Genomic DNA, 19,478 nt, shown 5'->3' on the forward strand with positions numbered 1-19,478 from the left:
AGGACATATCTGTGTAGGGTTTGTGGTTATTTTATCACTGTCTTAGAGCCCCCAAATCTTTCTTTTTAAAAAAATTGACATATAATTCATATACCATAAAATTCAACCTTTTAAAGTGTATAATTCCAGGTTTTTTTCCAGAACATTTTTCATCACCCCCCAAAAAGAAACTCCATTCCTATTAGCAATCACTCTCCATTTCTCTCTCTTCCTAGCTCCTGGCAACCATTAATCCACCTGCTTTCTCTATGGATTTGCCCATGTTTGGATATTTCATATAAATGGAATCATACAGTATGCAGCTTTATTGTGTCTGCTTTCTTTCACTTTGCATGTTTTCAAGGTTCATACATGCTTAGCATGCATCAGCACTTTATTCCTTTCAATAGCTGAATAATATTCCATTGTATGGATATATATACCACAGTTTGTCCATTCATTCATCGTTGACAGACATGTTGGTCATTTCCACTTCTTAAGTATTATGAACAATGTTGCTATGAACATGTTTAACTTTTTTAAGCTTTTGTGTGAAACATGTTTCAATTCTCGTATGTATCTATCTAGGAGTAGAATTGCTGAGTCATATGGTAACTTAATGTTTAAATTTTGAGGACCTGCCAAAGTTTATATTCCCACCAGCAATGTATGAGGGTTCCAATTTGTTCACATCCTCACCAACAACTTGTTATTATCTACCTTTTTTACTACAGTCATCCCTTGGCATCTGAGGGAGATTGGTTCTAGGACACCTGTAGATACCAAAATCCATAGGTACTCAAGACTCTTATATAAAATGGTGTAATATTTGCATGTAACTTATGCACATCTTTCTGTATTCTTTAAATCATCTTTAGATTACATACAATGCCTAAAACAATGCAAATACTATAAAAATAGTTGTAAATACTATGCAAATGTTATGTAAATAGTTGCCAGCATGTGGCAATTCAAGTTTTGCTTTTTGGAACTTTCTAGATTTTTTTTTTCTCAATATTTTTGATCCAAGGTTGGTTGAATCTTTGAATGAGGAACTGACAGATACAGAGCCAGTTGTTTAAAGCCAGTTGTACTTTGTCAGCTCTTTGAAGGCAGACGCTGCAGGGTCATATTTTTGTATTCATAAAACCTAGGTATTATAAAAATTGAGGAATGGATAAATTTTCTACAGAAATTCTCCTCATGGCTCTACTTGGATCCATATTTCAAACAGACCTGGTTTATTCTGCTTCTTGATCTTTACTTACGACCTCTTTGTCTCTCACTTTTCAGAATATTCATATCCTGTCCATTCCTCAAAATCTAGCTAAAAGTCACCCTATTAATGAGGTCTTCAGTGACTTTTTATTATTTACAGTTTGTCTCTCTAGTTAACCTAGGGTCTGTGTGACTGCCTTCTGCTATTCTGTGCCCCAAAGTACCTGGCACTATGCTGTCCCCATTTTGAGTAGGTTGCTGGGTGGGATGATAAATGTAAAAGTGTGATTTATGCTGAGTTAGTTATAGGTAACTGCTCTATTTACTGTCCCACTTAGTAAAATACTTCGAGGGAGCAATTTCCCTTTTCTTGTATGTGGCATATGTTGGTAACATTTTCCCCCATCTCTACAGGTTATGAGAATCTGCAAACATCCATAAAAGTTGAAAGAATAATACAATGAACACTCATCCCTTTCTATTTAGATTTATCTGTTACTAATATTTAACCATTTTGCTTTAGCTTTCTCTATAACGATCCCCTCAACAAACAACTGAAATTAAGTTTTAGATATTATGCTATTTGTCCCCTAAATGTCTCAGGATGCATCTCTTTAAAATAATGCCATTTTCCTATACTTTCTACTTTTTTTTTTATTGAAGTATAGTTGATTTACAATTTTGTGTTAGTTTCCAGTGTACTGTATAGCGATTCATATATATATATATTCTTTTTCATTATGTTACTACAAGATACTGAATATAGTTCCCTGTGCTATACATTAGGACCTTGCTGTTTACCTATTTTATGTACAGTAGTTTGTATCTGCTAATCCCAAACTCCTAATTTATCCCTTCTCCCTACCCTTCCCCTATGGTAACCATAGTTTTCTATGTCTGTGAGTCTATTTCTGTTTTGTAAATAAGTTCATTTGTATCATGTTTTTAGATTCCACATATAAGTGATATCATATGTTTGTCTCTCTCTGTTTGACTTACTTCACTTAGTGTCATAATCTCTAGGTCCATCCGTGTTGCTGCAAATTGTATTATTTCATTCTTTTTTAGGGCTGTATTATGGGACACAGAGTAACAGGAGGCAGTCACACAGACCCTAGGTTAACTGGAGAGACAAATTTTAAATAATACAAAGTCACTGAAGACCTCATTAACAGGATGAATTTTAAGTATTTTCAATCCACAGTTGGTTGAATACTTGGATGAAGAGTCATGGATACAGAGGTCAGACTGTATAGGAATCCTAGTGGGTATATCACTGCCATTTTGATTTGCATTTCCCTAATGACTAATGATGTTGCAAGTGTACTGTACTTCAATAAAAAATAAATAAAATAAAATAAGGGCTCTCAAAGATCCATCGGAGAAAGGAAATCAAGAAATTAAACCAAATCTCTCAATGTCATGCTGTTTAGACAAAAACTTTCCAGGCTGGGAGAAAGCTTTAAATCATACACTGTAACGTCTATAGATATTTAAATAGATTTAAAAGTTCACTGTTCTGAGGATGAATCTCATACTGTTTTTTCACTTGGAAAAGATACTCTCCAAATGGGGAAAAAAAAAAAAACCTATTCAATTAGTTATAGAAACTTTGGTTAAAAAATAGGTAAAGCACTAATAAAAGTAAAATAAAGTAATGTACAGATAATCACAAAACTACTAAGTTATTGATAAAAGTTTAAACAGTAGTCGTTTTTTTGTAATATAAACCCTTTCTCTCTTGAAAGCATTTTTGGATGGGAAAAAGGAAAAATCTAAACCTAGCTCAATGATTTTGGAATTTTTGCTTCTAATTTACAAGCTAAAAAACAAAGAAATCAAATTTGGCCAATAATTACTAATCACAAAAAAAGGAATCCTCTGTATTGTGTCTAAGTGAATATTAATATTACTTAGTAAAGTAAAGATAGAATAACTTATATTTTTAACCCTAATTCACTTAATATTCTTTTTTCCTTCCAGTTGTTTTACTGAGATATAATTTATATACAGCACTGTGTAAGTTTAAGGTGTACAGCATAATGATTTGACTTGCATAATCATGTTTTAATTCCAAGAACAGCTGGTCACTATGCACAAGAAAATGTCCTTACACCATCTTGGAGACTGAGTCTTTCCCTCCCTTTACCCCTGTGGAGTTCCTTGCCTGTGTAGAGATGACAGACACCCACTCATCTGCCTTTCCTGGGAACGCTCACTGCACGTTTACAGCAGGACCTGACTAGCTAGTTTCACTCCTCAGATACGTGACCTGTGGGCTTGGACCACCAACCCTTTTCCAGCAGATTTCACAGAGGCTACCCTCAACCCAGACTTTCACACCCTGCATCGTCTCTTCCAAGAACTATGGAATGTGAACTTGGCAGAAATATTTGGCAAAGAAAAAGGTCAACCTTTACAGAGGCATTTTCAGGAAAAATTCCAGGATGCTTTCAGGCTTCTATAGTTTCAAACCAGATCTTTCGATTACTCTTGAGAATAAATTTTGAACTCTTTTTAATTATCAAGAACCTTAAAGACAGAATTAAACAGTGATCCCTGACACATGGAATAATTAGTTTGCCTCAACCCCCCTACCTAAGCTATGTATTTTTTTGAGTTTTCATTTTCTTTGTTTGTTTTCTTGGCATGTAGTGGTGGACAGTCAATATATTTTGAATAAAAAAAAAATCAAGCACTTAGCAAAGCAAATGTTTGCTAATTTTGCGTCACAGATAAAAGAGTTCAGTTTTTCTTAAGCCAACCCAGCAAGAACACACATAATGCTAAGATGTATCAACCATTCAATCCTTGGTTTGCTGCCCTGTTGAGTTCTGGTGAGATAATGGATTTGGCCTTACTGTGCTTGTGAAGGCAGAAAGAGGATGCCACCCATCCAGTAAGTCCTGAGAAGACTTCCCTTTACAGCATGACCTGAAAGAGTCTGTCAAGCTCCCTTCCCAGCAGGTTCTGACCTGCTTTTATGAATCACTTAATAGGTGCCTCTCCTTAAACTCACTTCAGAACACCTTTTATAGTCCTCTTTCTCAAACTGGCCCCCGGTAAAAAGACATATCCCTGATAGAGCGAAGCAGTAAGCCAGCTAATTAGTCTGCCCCCAAACTTCACAACAGCCTCAAGAAAGCTTATGCTTCAAAAGCCAACTCCCATCCCTCCCTTTCTCCCTGCAATTTCAGCCCATTATATCTTGCTCTGTCTTGAGCAGATCACAGGAGTGCTGCCATTGAAGGGATGTGCACACACCTTGTCTCACCAGCACAAAGCTGGAATGAGTATCTTTTCGAGGTGCTGCTTCTCACACTTCTCACCTGCAATCCTTTCACATGCACCACCCAGTCTTTAAGAGATTTTTCTCTTCACGCACTGCCTATCCAGAGGATTGAAGATGACTAGAGGCTGCCAAGTCACTGGAGAAGGGGGAAGAAGAGGACTTAACTTATAATTCGGCTCCCAGCACTCTCCAGGAAGCTGACCATCTGCAGCACAGAGGTAGGCCTCTGGGAGATCATGGACCACTCACCTGTAACTGACCCCGCTGCCTTGTATGGGACATGAGAAGGTCTTCACTGGATGGCACGCCTCTGGGCAGCTCTGTTGTGGCCAGGCAGGCCCCAAAAGTCTGGAGCATCTGGGCAGTAGTCTTTAATGCCAAGGCAAAGTTTTCAATGGCCTGGAAAGTCAGACAATCATAACAATGTGGACGGATTAACATTCACTAACAAAAGGAGAGGGGAACTAGCTGCCATTTCCTGAGTATTCGCAGTGGGCCATGCATTGCACTTACTGCTACAGATCTGTCTATCATCTCAGACAAATAATCCAGAGTGGAAGGCTTTTCATCTCCATTTTATAGAAGAGGGAACTGAAGCTGTCTAACAGGTCCAACAAATTGCCCAAGATCATCTTACATGGGCAGTAAGGAAGGAAAGAAAGAAGGCAAGATTCAACCAATACTTTCTCTCTTTCTGCAGGAGTTTTTTTGAGGATCAGAAGAAATGGCAAGTGTGAAAGGATCTCGGGCACAGCTGAGTACCTTACAAGTGTAACAATATTAACAGTAAGAACTAAGAGAAGCAGGTGTAAGGCTTGCAAATGACATTCTAGAAATAGAGGAAAGCCAGAGGTTTCCTGTCATGGGTTCTATTAACAAATTAACTTGATTCCATGTGTCTGATTAGTGAATAATCACTAATTGATGATTATTAATGATCACTAATTGAAAATGGCACAGAGGACCTGACCCTGATAGGGTGATTAAAAAGCGCTTGGCCTTAGTCTTGTTTCTGCCACTACCTGATTATACGACCTTGGATGAAACACCTCTTTACTCTGAAGGTCAGTTTCCTGATCTGTAAAATAAGGGTGATTGCAATAAATTAATTTTGAAGTTCTTTTTAGTTCTGACTTTTTATGAGTCTCAAAGATCTGACATCCAGAAAGCACACTATTACCAAAAAAGATTTATATGTTCATAATATATAAAATAATATGTATATGCATATATATAATTATATTTCTAATTACGTATGTGTATATAAAATGTATACAGAAAACTTGCAAAAGGCATGTGAAGAATTATCTCTGTTTCAGGATTAGTTGTGTTTTTAAAAGTTTGCTACAATACGTTTTACACTTGAACAAACACAAACTATAAGTACAAACTAAGCCTGGTGGGAGGGGAGCTGTATGTACATGCTGTTCATGCCTGTCTTTAAATAATCAGTCTTCATGACCTTAGTCTTATTTACCTCTCTAACTTCTTAGAGAACAATTTTGGTTTTGATGACAAGGTGCTTCAGGTTTTTTTTTCTTTATTTGTTGCAAATTTGTGTTGTTTCAAAACAGATTAGAGGCAACTTGAAAAACATGAACAACACAATAAAATAAAGGATTGTTAGAGAAATTAGAGCAAAAAGGAGAGCTGGCTAGCCCAATAAAGTTGGTGGGACAGTAAGTTCTTTTGGTTACTAAAGTAATGAAATAAAACTCTAGGAAGTGAAGAAAGCAAGCCTAGAAGCACTCCAAGTTCCATGTTTCATATGATTTAATGAAACTTCATCCTGGGACGACCATCATCACACTTATAATATTCAGCTTCTCTCCTTATCTTTCATATTTAGACTTACTTAGAATTAAATGCTTGTGAAAAACTTCACCACTCCTTTTTTTTTGTTTTTTAATCGTATTCTCTTGGAGTCACCATTATTATGGTAAAATTAAAGAGAACTTTAAAGGGTTCTTGCTCAGGTCATGGACTTTCCTCTAGGTTTTGGGGAAAAAACGTGCCTCCCTTGGAATTGCACAGCATACACAGAAGTGAGGGGGATTAGAATCTGTAGCTTTGAAATGAATGCGTTATGTTGCTAGATATCTATTTTTGTTTAGTTCTTAAATTTCCTTGTTTTTTTTTAAACAAAACATTACATTCTAAAACAGGATGAATTCTACCTAATCAAATGTAATTGAGGTATTCATCAGTAAATGTTGAACATGTTTCCAAAGTGAGCACATACAGACAGATGTGCTGACACCACAAGCTATCCTCAGGGTGGGAAGGGGGCTTCTCATTTTGCTTAGAAAACCTAACCTTTTTTAAAGTGTGGGGCTAGGAGGGCAGGGAAAGGGGAATGACAACTTTATATAGAAACACTTATTATTTGCTGAGTTTCAGTCTTACTTTTTCATCAATATTACTGACCGTTCTAGTTTAGCATGATAACCAACACTAAGAGTCAGTAGGAAAGAATAAAATACTATATGCCAGGTTGTTTCATAGACATGATATCACTTATTCCCCACAGCAAACCTTAAGGCAGCATCTGTTAGTGCAAGGTTTCTCACCATTGGCACTACTATTACATTGTTCCAGATAATTCTTTACTGTGGGGGCGCTGTCTTGTGCATCATAAGATGTTTAGTAGCATCGTTGGCTCCTACCCAGTATATGCCAGTAAAACCTCTCTCCCCGAATTATGACTATAAAAAGTGTCTGTCTAAAGACATTGATAAATTTTAGTGAAAGTCATTAGTTAAAGGCTACAGTGGGGCTGTGCTTTAGAGATAGGAGTGACTAGAGGGTGTGACAGAGTCCCTGGGACTGGAAACCAGGACCATGCCCCAGCTGAGAACCACTGTGTTTGTCCCCTGTTAAGAGGAGAGCAAACAAACTCGGAGAGGCTTAGAAACTCATCCAAGGTCAGACAATAAGCAATGGTGGCAACATTTAAAGGCAGGTTCTTCTGACTTGGTGGGTTTCAATCTGCCTGTACGTTAGAATCATCAGGGGAGTTTTGCGAACCTGATGCCTGAGACCTATCCCAGAGCAAGTAAATTAAATTCTCTAAGGTACAGCAGGGTATTGGTATTTTGCAACCATGCAAGGTGCAGTCTAAATCAAGGCCTCCAAAACCCTCATACCAGCAAATGAGGTGGGGTGAAGGTAACCAGCAGGAAAAGCCCCTACCCGGCCTAGACTCTTCCACCCTGTTTCTCCCCCAGCCTGTGGCTTAGAAACCCCACCCTTCCTGATGTTAGGGAGTCATGAGCAGTGACTGCCCAACAGTTGATCTTTAAGCCCTCTATCTCTGGAAACCCAGGAGAGACAGTGAAAAGGGCACATTAACTGGTACTTACAGTTCGATGATTTATCCACTGACTGTGGCGATATTCCAAAGTTCCCCCTAAGTCCTCTGTCAGTTGGCTTTTGTCAATGTAGCCATGAAGGTCAGAAATGGAGTTTAACATAATGATCTATAACAGAAAAAAATTAATATATTCCTCACAGATAATTAACAAGTGGCTCATCCAGATTCTACTGTTATTTAAATAGTACTTCATTGCTGCCTGATCAGGCATTTATATCCAAAGACGGTTACCACATCCAGCAGAGATATATTTTAAAGTCCCTTTCCATTTCCCCCTTTGAATGAGAAATAGCAAAGTGTCGAACAGTCTGTGACAAAATGGTGACTTGGATCAGGGAGCTCAGTTACAAGCTACCTAGAAGTCCGGTCTTGCTTTAGGTAAATTTTTGTCAAAAGTTCCTAGGCTAAAGTCTACCCTTCAGCCACTGAAATCAAGTGCTGTACCTAACAATCTGCAATGAAAAACCCAGTGAAGGGTGGGCTGGTGAATATCAGAGCAAAATTAGAACAGAGGGACCCACTGAAGAGTGTGGATTGAAAAGATTCACCATACTTATTCCCCTTCCATGAATAATGGTAATATGCCACGCCATTCATCTTGCATGGAGATTTGGGAGATGATCGGGAGTAGATATTCATAAATTAACAAGCCTGCTGACGAACACACCCATGTGGATGAAAGAGTGTGCAGATATCTAGAGGATGACACTCTGCAAACTGTCCCTTTCTTCTCCTCTGCAGTGGTCCTGCCCAGGATGTGGTCTGGTTTCCAGTCCCAGGTACTCTACCACACCCTCTAGTCACTCCTATCGCTAAAACACACCCCCACTGTAGCCTTTAACTAATGACTTTTGTTGATTATTTTGACCCGTGAGTATACTAAACTTCTTTCAAAGCCTCTCCCTCATTTCCTCCTGTGGCAGCACTGACTTTACCATGTCATATCCAACATGTACGTTATTAGAATAGATTCTTGGTCAAAGAGCATGAGAATATAGGCTTTCTTCTCTAATTATATAGTATTAGTCAATTGATAATTCCACTTCAGGATGAAAAGACTATAAGTTAGGGCTCCAAGTCTATAGGTGAAAACAAAATTGACTTACCCATTCAACAATCTGAAATGAACTTCATAAAAAGCCTTCAAAAAGGCTCTGAGGGATAAAAGTAAGCACGGCAGGCCCTGCCTTCAAGGAACTTAGGTTTAGTGGTTTGATTCTACACATCACTGTGCTAACCTCATCAGGCTGCATGTCCCATGCCTTTCTCTTTCACTTCTGGAAAAAAGTTTGGGAACTTTAAAAATTATTTTTGTAATAAGAGAGCAAGGGGAAAAAAAAAAACAACCTGAATTCATCTCTGTCTTTCCCTCTCCAATTTTTTAAACCAATTTTGAAAATTTTAAAAAGATTTTTAGTCTTTCTAAAATTAGAAATTATAAGACACATAACAAGAAATGACCAAGTTAAAAATGTATTTTAATTCTTAGAACATTAGTTGCTATGGTAACACTTGAAATTTTGAAAAATATCTATGTGCAACATGGTATTAGGCAGAAGTGACTTTGTCCACAGGCTAGAGTTTCAGAACCCTATCCTGCCAGGCAGCACATCTTCTGCCCCACTTTACTGAACAGGAGAGGGAGGTATGTGCTTCCACACTTGCCAGAACTCTACTCTGCTTTCTCATCTTTAGCTTCAGAAGACCAAGAGGAATTTTAAATTGAAAGCTAAAAGTGAACATTAGAAACAAAAGGAAGATATTAGAAGATTCAATACTGTTAAGTGTTGAACTGTAGATTCGACGCAACCCCAATCAAATTTTTGTAGGAATTGACAAGCTGATTCTAAATTCATGTGGAAATGCAAAATACACAGAATAGGTAAAACAATTTTGAAAAAGAATTAAGTTGGACAAATCACACTACCTGATTTCAAGGTTTATTGAAAATTAGCTGCCAAGAGTGTGGTAATAGCAAAGGATAGACAAACAGATCAACAGAACAGAATACAGAGTCCTGAAATAGACTCACACAATTATGATTTTTTTAACTTTTTATTTTGAAGTAAATACAGATTCCCAGGAAGTAGTAAAGATAGCACAGGGAGGTCCCATGTGCCTTTCACCCAGTCACCCGCCCCCCCAATAATTGCACCTTACATAATTATAGCATAATAATATCAAAACAAGGATTTGATACTGATGTAATGTGTGTATAGTAGATTCATGTAACCACCAGTACAATCAAGATGCAGACTATTCCATCACCACAAAGATCTCCCTTGTGCTACCCATTAAAGTCACACCTGTCCCCTCTCCTACCATCCCTGAACCCTGGAAAACACTAATTTGACTTTTGATGAAGGTACAAAGTTAATTAAATGGAAAAATAATTCCATTTTTAATAAATGGTGCTTGAATAACTGGACATCCATATGCAAAAAAGAAGGGACCCTGACCTCTTGTTTTATTCAAAAATTAACTTAAGATGGATCACAGATCTAAATGTAAACCATAAAACTTGAAGAAGAAAACACAAAAGAAGTCTTAGGAGAAAAATCTTTGTGTTAGGCAGAGTTCTAAGATACAACACAGAAAGCGCAACTCTTCAAGGAAAAATGAATAAACTCAGCTTCATCCAAATGAAAGACATTTACACTGCAAAACATGCTGTTAGGTGAATGAAAAGATAACCCACAAACTGAAAGAAAATATTTGCAAACCACATAACTGACAATGGGCTTATATCAAAAATATATAAAGAACGCTCAAAACTCAATAATAAGAAAACAAACAATACAATTAAAAGGCGGGGGACAAAATTATGAATTAATGCTTCACCAAAGAAGGCATACAGATGGAAAAGAAGTACGTGAAAAGAGGTTCCTTATTAGTTATTAGGGAACTGCAAATTAAAACCACAGTGAGATACAACAACACACCAGCTAGAATGTCTCAAAAAAATGTGTCCATACCATGAGTAGCAAGAATACGGAGCAGATAGAATTCTCATACGTTGCTGATGGGAATACAAAATGGTATAGACACTCTGCAAAACAGTTGAGCAGTTTCTTATAAAGTTACACATACACTTACCATATGGTCCAGCAAAAAAAGCAACTTTATTCTTAATTGCTAAAATTAGAAATAACTCAAATGTCCTTCCCTGGTGAATAGATACACTGGTACACCTATTATGTGGAATAATACTTAGTAGTAAAAAGAAAGAACTACTGACAACACAAATGAAGTCCAAATGTTTTAGGCTAAGTGAGAGAAGTCAGACTCAAAAGGCAGTCTCCGGAAAAGGCGAAACTATAGGGACAGAGAGCAGATCAGTGGCTACCAGGGGTTACAGTGGGGAGAAGAGCTGACTACAGAGGGCAGCATCAGGAGATGCTGAGGGGTGATGGAACCACTCTGCATCTCTGCTGTGGTGGTGGTTAAATAACACCATGCATTTTCAAAACACATACAACCGTACATCAGAGAGAGTGAATTTTATTGCACGTAAATGAAAAAAATGAAAGAGATGCAGCTTTACCATTAAACTTTTCCCCCCTCTTTTAATCTTTACAGGGTCAAAAGGGAAAAAAAGTTTTCAAATTCTATGTAAGACAGGAAAAAGCAGTATAATTTTGCTCATCAAACTCAGAGAACACGCTGAGCATGTAAACTTGGCCTTAAAATAGTTGTTCTGAGTTTTCTTAGATTCTTTATCTGTCTATTTGGCATCCTTTTATCACAAGGCCAATTACATTAACTGTATTATCTTATTTTCTGTATTCTTGATATTCTGGCATTGATGGCCTCACTGACTGGGGAGAAGCCAGTTAATTTTAAGAGATTTTTTAAAAAGGACTGGAGGGAGCACTTCTATTATATGAAAACCAAACAATCCCAACCCCATACTCTACAATACTTTCTCAACTAACTGTCACACAGCAAGACAACATTTCCCTTGCCCTAAATCAGTTGCCAGGTACCAGGCAACAAACCCCTTTGCCCTAGAGCCTGACAGAATTATTCCAACCAGCCAGTCCTAAGCTGGTTACCCTGCCCTGCCTTGCCTTACCTGTGGAAACCCCTATAAAGTCCTATGCCTTTCTTTCCCTCCTGCTTCTGCCTCCTGGCTAAAACTCAGTGCTTCCCCATAGCATGCAGTGACCCCCATCTCTGGAACCTGTGAGTATGAGGAACTTCTTCCTTCAAAGCCTCCTCCTCATTTCCTGCGGTGGAAGCACCGTCGCACCACTTCCAACATGGACATTCTTAGAACAGCTGTTACACATTTTCAGTATACATTTAAGGTCTTATCCATAGTTGCCTAAGCAACTTTGGGTGACTGAGAGCTTTTTAAAAAGTTCATTTTAGTTTAAAATTAAAAGTATGTGCACTACCACAAATAGAAGTAGTTAAAGACATAGTATCAAGACGAAGCAGACATTCACTCTCTCCTTAGTGTAGATGCACCGCATGAAAAGCAGGGCATATATCACATACGGATCTGTACACATATTATCACTCACAGAGGTGTGTTTCATACACAACCAGGAAAAGATGTATGACATTGGTCAGGTGCTCAGTTCAAAGGCCAAACCTTTTGAATTACAAGAAATAACTGCCTAGTCTTCATCTCTGAAGGAGAAGAAAGCTTGTGAGGATTATGGCAAGTTCATTAACTTCTGGTAAGTCAACATCTCTACTCCAATATTAATGTCACCCACCTCAGGAAAGCAATACAAAACTCACGGCTCACACTTCCCTTATACACTCAAATATCTTAAAGTAAGCATTTAAAAAATAATAAATAAATAAAATAAGCATTTAAAAAAGAATTGGGAAATTCATTTTGAGTCTGGTAAATACCCAAAGTATAGGGAGAAGTTTGATTATTAATATAAAATGGAACCAAAAGAGAGAAGAGTAGAAAAGAGAAAAAAATGAGAAAAATCCCTTGTTTGAGATGGTCAGTTTTCACTGAGATGAGCTAAATATTTTCTCAGAGCAATTTCAATTAAAGTGGTTTTTTTTTTTGGTTGGTTTCAAAAAGACAATATGCGTAGGTAATAATAAATTCAAACAGAAAAAGAGTCTATCTAAACAGACTCTCATCCTTTGCCCCAGGCTTCCAGCTCTATATCCAGGAAGCAGCCACTTCATCCAGTCACTTGTATATTTTATATATCCTTCCTAAAGTGATCTATGCATATACAATCATATATATGCCCCTCCTATTTTGTTCAAAAGGAAACATACTATATATGCTATTTTCTTCTATATACCATAAATGGTCTAAAATATCATAAAATGGTCTGTGTGAACTCTATGACTTCTTAAATATACATATTCATATATGCATCTACACATGTATATGCATGTACCTAATGTTTGTGTATATAATTATAAATAAGTGTGCATATGTGAATATATGTGCATATACGTGCACTCTGCTGAAAGAGCCTAGCAGTAAAGACACCTGAGAACTAGTAGCACACCTAGCATCTAGATCTTGGTCTAATTCACCATTTAGAGGAACCAGGGCTCTTCAGAGAAATGGCTAACTACAGGGCTGTATGTATGAGATGAGCCTGGAACGTCATATTAGGTCAGAAAAAAAGGACCAAAAAATGGTGGGGGCATGTCACAAGGACACAGGAGGCAGCTTGAAGGGGTGCCTACTGGCCAAGTCTGGGACAATTTGAGCACCAAAACAATTAAGAACTGTAATGAATTATAAGCCATTGAAAAAAAAAAGAATCCATAATGATCATAGACAAATAAATAGGTGAGAAGGGAAAGTTCAAGCTTACAGGAGAATATCAGCTTTTGATTAGTAAATGTTGAGAGTGCTGAGGTTGGAAACTCATTTGCAACCAACATAACAAAGGTTGTATCAGGCAAGAATCATCAATGGATATTAAACACAGATAGAAGGTTTTTGACGAGCAGGGAATTTGTATGATCTTAAAGTGTCAAAGATTCTATATTAGTTGCAAGGAAAAACATTATAATACATTTAAGATATTGGACACCTTGACTAGGGGCTCAAAATTAGTATCACCAGTGAGGGCAGGATGAACACTGTGTGTCTCCACATGTGATGCCCTGAGAAAGACATGACATCAGTCAGGTAATTTTCCAACTAGGAATGTATAACCCAAATCAGATCCTGAGAAAACATCACACAAGCCCCGAATGATGTGCATTTTATTTTTTAAAAGACTGTGTTATTAAAAAATGCTAAGGTCATAAAAGACAAATACTGGAAATGTAGCAGATTAAAGGATACTAGAAACTAAATGCGCTATCTGATCCTAGTCTGCATCTTGTATATAAATACACACATAGTATACTTATTGCTTATATGTATAATACATATATTTCTATACATATATATTTACATAGATAAATACACATATTATATAATAGAAATAAACAGAGATGTTTACATCTATAGAGATGTATAATGTATAGAAAGAAGCAAAGAAAAATAATAAAGCAAATGGGAATAAAATGTTAACAATGGTGAATGAACATGGTAAAGGGCATGAAATGTTCCTTGGACTATACTTATTCTCGAAATTTTTCTATGAGTTGGAAATTATTTCTAATTAAACAAAAATAAAACCAAAAACGTATTAGAAACTTTTCTGGATCAGTATAGTTTTATCATATTTATTTTTTGTTTTTCATTTTTCAGTAGAGACATAATTTACATAAGTAAAATAGATTTTAAGAGTATAATTCAATTAGTTTTGACAAATGTATACACACACATAACAGCAACATGGAGAACGTTTCCTCAGAAAGTTCCCTGTGCCTCCTTCCAGTCTCCACTACCTCCACCCCTCACAGCAGCCACTGTTTTCATTTTCTCTCACAAAGATTAGTTTTGCCTCTTCTTGAACCTTATATAAAAATCAGAGAGTATATATTCTTTAGTGACTAGCTTCTTTCTTTCAAGAGAATATTTTTGAGATGTATCCATGTTGCTGTATATAACAGTACTTCACTTCTTTTTATTTAATGATAGTCTTTGTTTAATATTATGTTTAATGTTTAATGTTATTCTTTTACATGAATATACCACAATTTCTTTATTCATCTATTGTTGGATATTTCTTGTATGTCTTTTTGTGGACATGTGTTTTCATTTCTCTTGGGTGGGTAATAAGGCAGGTATACGTTTATAAGAAACTGCCCACTGTTTCCACCGTAGTTGTATTATATCTTACCACTTTTGATGGCTGCAAAGTATTTAATTGATTGGTAGACCACAATTTATTTAACCAGCTGCTTCTTGTTGGACATTAAGTTTTCCCCAATCATTTACTATTACAATTTGGTAATGAAAATCATTATATGTGTAGCTTTGTGCCCATGTGTGAGGTAACTGTATAGTAACTTTTATAGGTAGGTCGTAGAGTGTGTACATTTTAGTATTTGATAGACACTATCAATTAGCCCTTTGTATTGGTCATTACCAACTTCATTCCTATCAGCATAGTATGAAAATGACTGTTTGCCCCCACATTTCTGTCAGAGTTACAGGTAAAATTTTTAACCTTGTCATTTTAATTTGTTTTCCTTTTGCAAGTATCACAATGTTGGTGTTTATTTGTACTCTGTAGTTGCCTATATTTGCCATGCGCACATTTTAGATTCTTATTTTCCTTTACCCATACTTGACAGTTTCTCTTTCTTTTCCAATCTCTTTCTACAGTATTGGAGACCACCTTTTATATAACACCACTGCATTTATATTGCTCTAGTACCCCTTTACCCAAGTCGCTCCTCAACTCAAAAATCTGCACCGGATCCCCACTGCCTATTGAATAAAATCCAGAGTCTTCATCCTTACACCTAAGACCTATTCCATGTTTCCCACCTTTTCTTCCAAAAGATGATCCTGTATGTACTTCCAACAAGAATGGGGCTCCCCCATGGACCTCACGTAAAGTGCATACTTCTGCTTCCATGCCCTTGCACATACTGTTCCCTCTGCCCAGAATGCCCCCCTCCCTCTCTGTCTGAGGAGTCCCACCTTCCTTAGAAACCCAGTTCACACGCCGTCTTCTCTACATGCCCTAAGCAAATGCAGACAAGATGAAGGGTCATGCTTACCGGCACTTTCATTTTAAATTCATCTCGATAGAACTTAATGCCAATGTCAGTGAATGTTCTCTGGATAAAGCAAGATGGACGAAGAATGAATATGAGCTGCAAGTTTCCTGGAAATGCTACCTGGAAGGATCATAAAAAGTGTCAGGGCAAATGCCACAATCGTTAGTCTCCTCTTGCCCAAGATTACAGATGACAAAATTAAGGTGGACACCATGGATGGCAAAGAATGAGAACATATTTCACAGGATTTCAGAGCTGAAGGAGATTTTACTAGTTATATAATTCAAACCCCTCCTTAAAAACCAAACCAAATACATAATTTTCCTGATGATAAAAATAATTTATACTCCTTATAGAAAAATTGAGAAATTAATAAAAGTATACATTGGAAAAAGAAAATCACTCATAATTTCATACCTGTTCTTAATATTTCAGTCTAATTACTTGTAGGCTATTCCCTCTGCTTAAATATCTTTATCATAGTTAAACTCATACTGTAGAAATATTTTGGAAACTACCTTTTCACTTAATATTATACCATGAGCTTTTATTTCTGTTATTAAAAATTCTTTGGAAATAATTTTATGAGTGCACAATGTATTTAACCAATCCCTTATTGCTAGTGATTTAGGCTTCTCCATATTTTTATTACTATAAAATAGCACTTAAATTAAATCTTTATCCACCTTTTGGAACACTTCCTTAGGAAAACTTCCTAGAAGAACTACTGAGTTAAAGACTTAGTATTTTAAGAATTCTTAATGCATATTATTCCTAAGTTGCTTTCAGGAAGCATTGCTCTCATCTTGATTCAGAGAAGATTCTGAGAAATGAGATAACATAGATTGATATAACAACTTACTGGCAAAATTGGGAATCCAAATCTCCTATTGCTTATGGCTTTCCATTCTTCCAGTAGTTCCCAGGAACAACCTCCTGACGTGCTTGTTAAAAAATAATCTGGTCTTTACCCTGAAACATTCTGATTCATTGGGACTGGGATAAAGCCCAGATATCTGTACTTTAAACAAGCTCATGAAAAGATTCTGATGGCAGTCAGGCTTTTGGATCCCTGCACTACAACATCTTTTACGCATGTAGGGGATCGATGTAATTCTTGGGCAAATTAGGCTCAAGCATTAGATGAGTCAAGTATTGTCTATGAACCCTGGGAAACCAGAATTCTCTAGAGGCCAGACCTCTGGAATAGTCATGGGCACTGTCAGGACATCAACCATCATTGTAGTTATCCCCCAGATAAATACCATAACCAAAACTAAACCACAGGGACAAAACAATCCATGCACAAAGAGAAAGGAGTCTTCCTTTCCTTCATCTTTGAAATGCAAGCTCCTAAACAGAAGACCTTGCATTTTGTTATGTCATGACGGAACCAATGACCTGAGACACTATTTGTGTATTTGGATGAGGCTTCAAAGCGATCTGAGAGACACTCTGTAGGTGTCCATGTCCATATGTGTGAGTGCTTCTGTAAGTAGGCAGAACTGAGGTTTCAAATGTCCCTCTTCCATCCTAGCCTCTACATGACCACCCTACCCTATCCTTTCCCCTTCAGCCAGTGCAAATTGCTCCAGGGAGCCATTCTTTTGTGGATAGGCTGGTGTGGCTGGCCCTGAGGTGTCTCTGCCTGATCATGTGGCTGAGTTCCCTGGTCTCAGGTCCCTACAGAGAAAGGATGGATGTACTTGCTGAAAGGCAACAAATAGGGGTCAAAATCAGACTATAAGATGAAAAAGGAAATCCATCCAAGGTTGCACAATTTAATGCCAAAAGCAAGCACATACCATATCATTTTGTCTGGTTTTGCCAATGTCTTTCTAATATGTGAAAAAATAATTTGAATACCAAAATGAAGACTGTCTTAAATTGGGTGATGCCCAAAGCAAACCCAAAGATGAGGATTACTGAAGAGGTGATCCTAGGAAACACAGTTAGGGAGTAGGGGGATGCTGATGAGACAGTGATGGCTAGAGAGTCAATGTGTCAATGAAGGGGGACTGCTATAGGCAACAAGGGCTGGGACTCTTGGAGATACTGTGTGGAACATAGCTCAGAATTGTCCCGCTGAGAGGTGCAGAAGTGGGGGTATTTATCCACCAACTCCTATACTCAGTAGTTTCAGGTCACTCCTGAAGTGCTGATTTCCCAGCACCCTCTCCCTGCTCCTCTCCAGTGACCAGAGAGGTCAATAAGGTAGAGAGACTCAGGAAGCCTTTGTCATGCTCAGGAATCTTCCGCAAGTGACCTTTAGGTGGCAGAGGGGCTATGGATGTGACGCAACAGCCTCTGCTACAAAGACCTTAACAAAATTTGGCATACAATAACTGCCATGTCCCCGTGACTTTGATGTGAAATAGTTGAATAGACAATTTAAATTACCTTTATAATAATAGCACAAAAATAAATATTTACAGCTATTCGTGTCAAGGATGCTTTTATGGAGCTCCACTTGTCCCTTCGTCTGTCGATAACAATGATGAATCCAATGCTGGCAGCCTCCACACTGCAATAAAGGGTGGTCAGGGTCAGAGACGGTGAAATACATAGGTTCTGTGTGGCTCCCTAAGCAGAAAGATTCTACTGTCTCCATGTTACTCCAGGCTTGCAGTGTAAACACCATGCACAGTGTGAGGGGATAACCGGGCCTGACTTCCCTGACAAAGGAACCAGCTTCCTCTCCTCATCTTAGCCAGGCAGCCTCAACAAAGCAGAAATATTTGGTGTCTCAAACCTTTCAAGGGTTCTGCTTCTGGCTGGCAACTGTAGGAAACACCAGTCAAGCACTACATGTCCCATTGTAAGCAAGGGACCTCGAGGTTGAGCTCGGCCATCTTTCCACTCCCAAGACTGACTTTCAGGGAGCTAGCAACATCCTTCCCTAGGACTCAGTAGTAGAGGTGTTTGGAAAGGACACACATCAGTGGGGAAAAGCAACTCCCTCCCAGTATCTGACCATAAACCACCAGAAACCATAGGCATGAGAAGATATCACCTTCATTAAGAACAACTGAAAAAAGCTGTTTGGGCCCCCCCTTTTTTAATTGAAGTATAGTCAGTTTACAATGTTGTGTCAATTTCTGGTGTACAGCATAATGTCCCTGCTTAAGTTCCCACTAAATTGTCACAATTTTTCTTTAAACAAAAATCCTCAAAGGGAAAACATTTTTCCTCTCTCTCTTTGGGAGTAACTATGGGAGGAAAGAGCCAAAGCTTTGGAACCTGGTTCAAATCCTAGCACTGCCACTTATTAGCACTGAGACGTGAGGTGACTGCCTAACCTCTCTGACTCTGTCTCCTTATCTGTAAGATGAGAAAAATACCATCAATAGTGAAGTGGTTAAGAGCACAAATTCTGAATTCTAGCCAGACTGTCTAGGTTTGATACATGAATTCTAATATTTATATATTGTGTATTTTGTGGGGGGAAGTTACTTAACTTCTGTAGTTTCCCAGACTCCTCATTTGTAT

At 37.7% G+C, this 19,478-nt stretch overlaps 1 protein-coding gene across 1 annotated transcript in view; it reads right to left on the bottom strand.

Moving 5' to 3' along the window:
* The window catches only part of MCF2L2 (MCF.2 cell line derived transforming sequence-like 2), a 205,053-nt gene that overhangs the window by 117,170 nt on the left and 68,405 nt on the right, over window positions 1-19,478 (bottom strand). Inside the window, exons 4-7 of the mRNA XM_072962053.1 lie at window positions 18,423-18,513; window positions 15,990-16,109; window positions 7,852-7,968; window positions 4,739-4,888 (exon numbers count right to left, since the gene is read on the bottom strand). Coding sequence (XP_072818154.1) covers window positions 4,739-4,888; window positions 7,852-7,968; window positions 15,990-16,109; window positions 18,423-18,513 — 478 coding nt within the window. The remainder of the gene's footprint in view (window positions 1-4,738; window positions 4,889-7,851; window positions 7,969-15,989; window positions 16,110-18,422; window positions 18,514-19,478) is intronic.

This window comes from Vicugna pacos, chromosome 1 (genome assembly GCF_048564905.1).
Source record: "Vicugna pacos chromosome 1, VicPac4, whole genome shotgun sequence".
NCBI classification, from domain to species: domain Eukaryota; kingdom Metazoa; phylum Chordata; class Mammalia; order Artiodactyla; family Camelidae; genus Vicugna; species Vicugna pacos.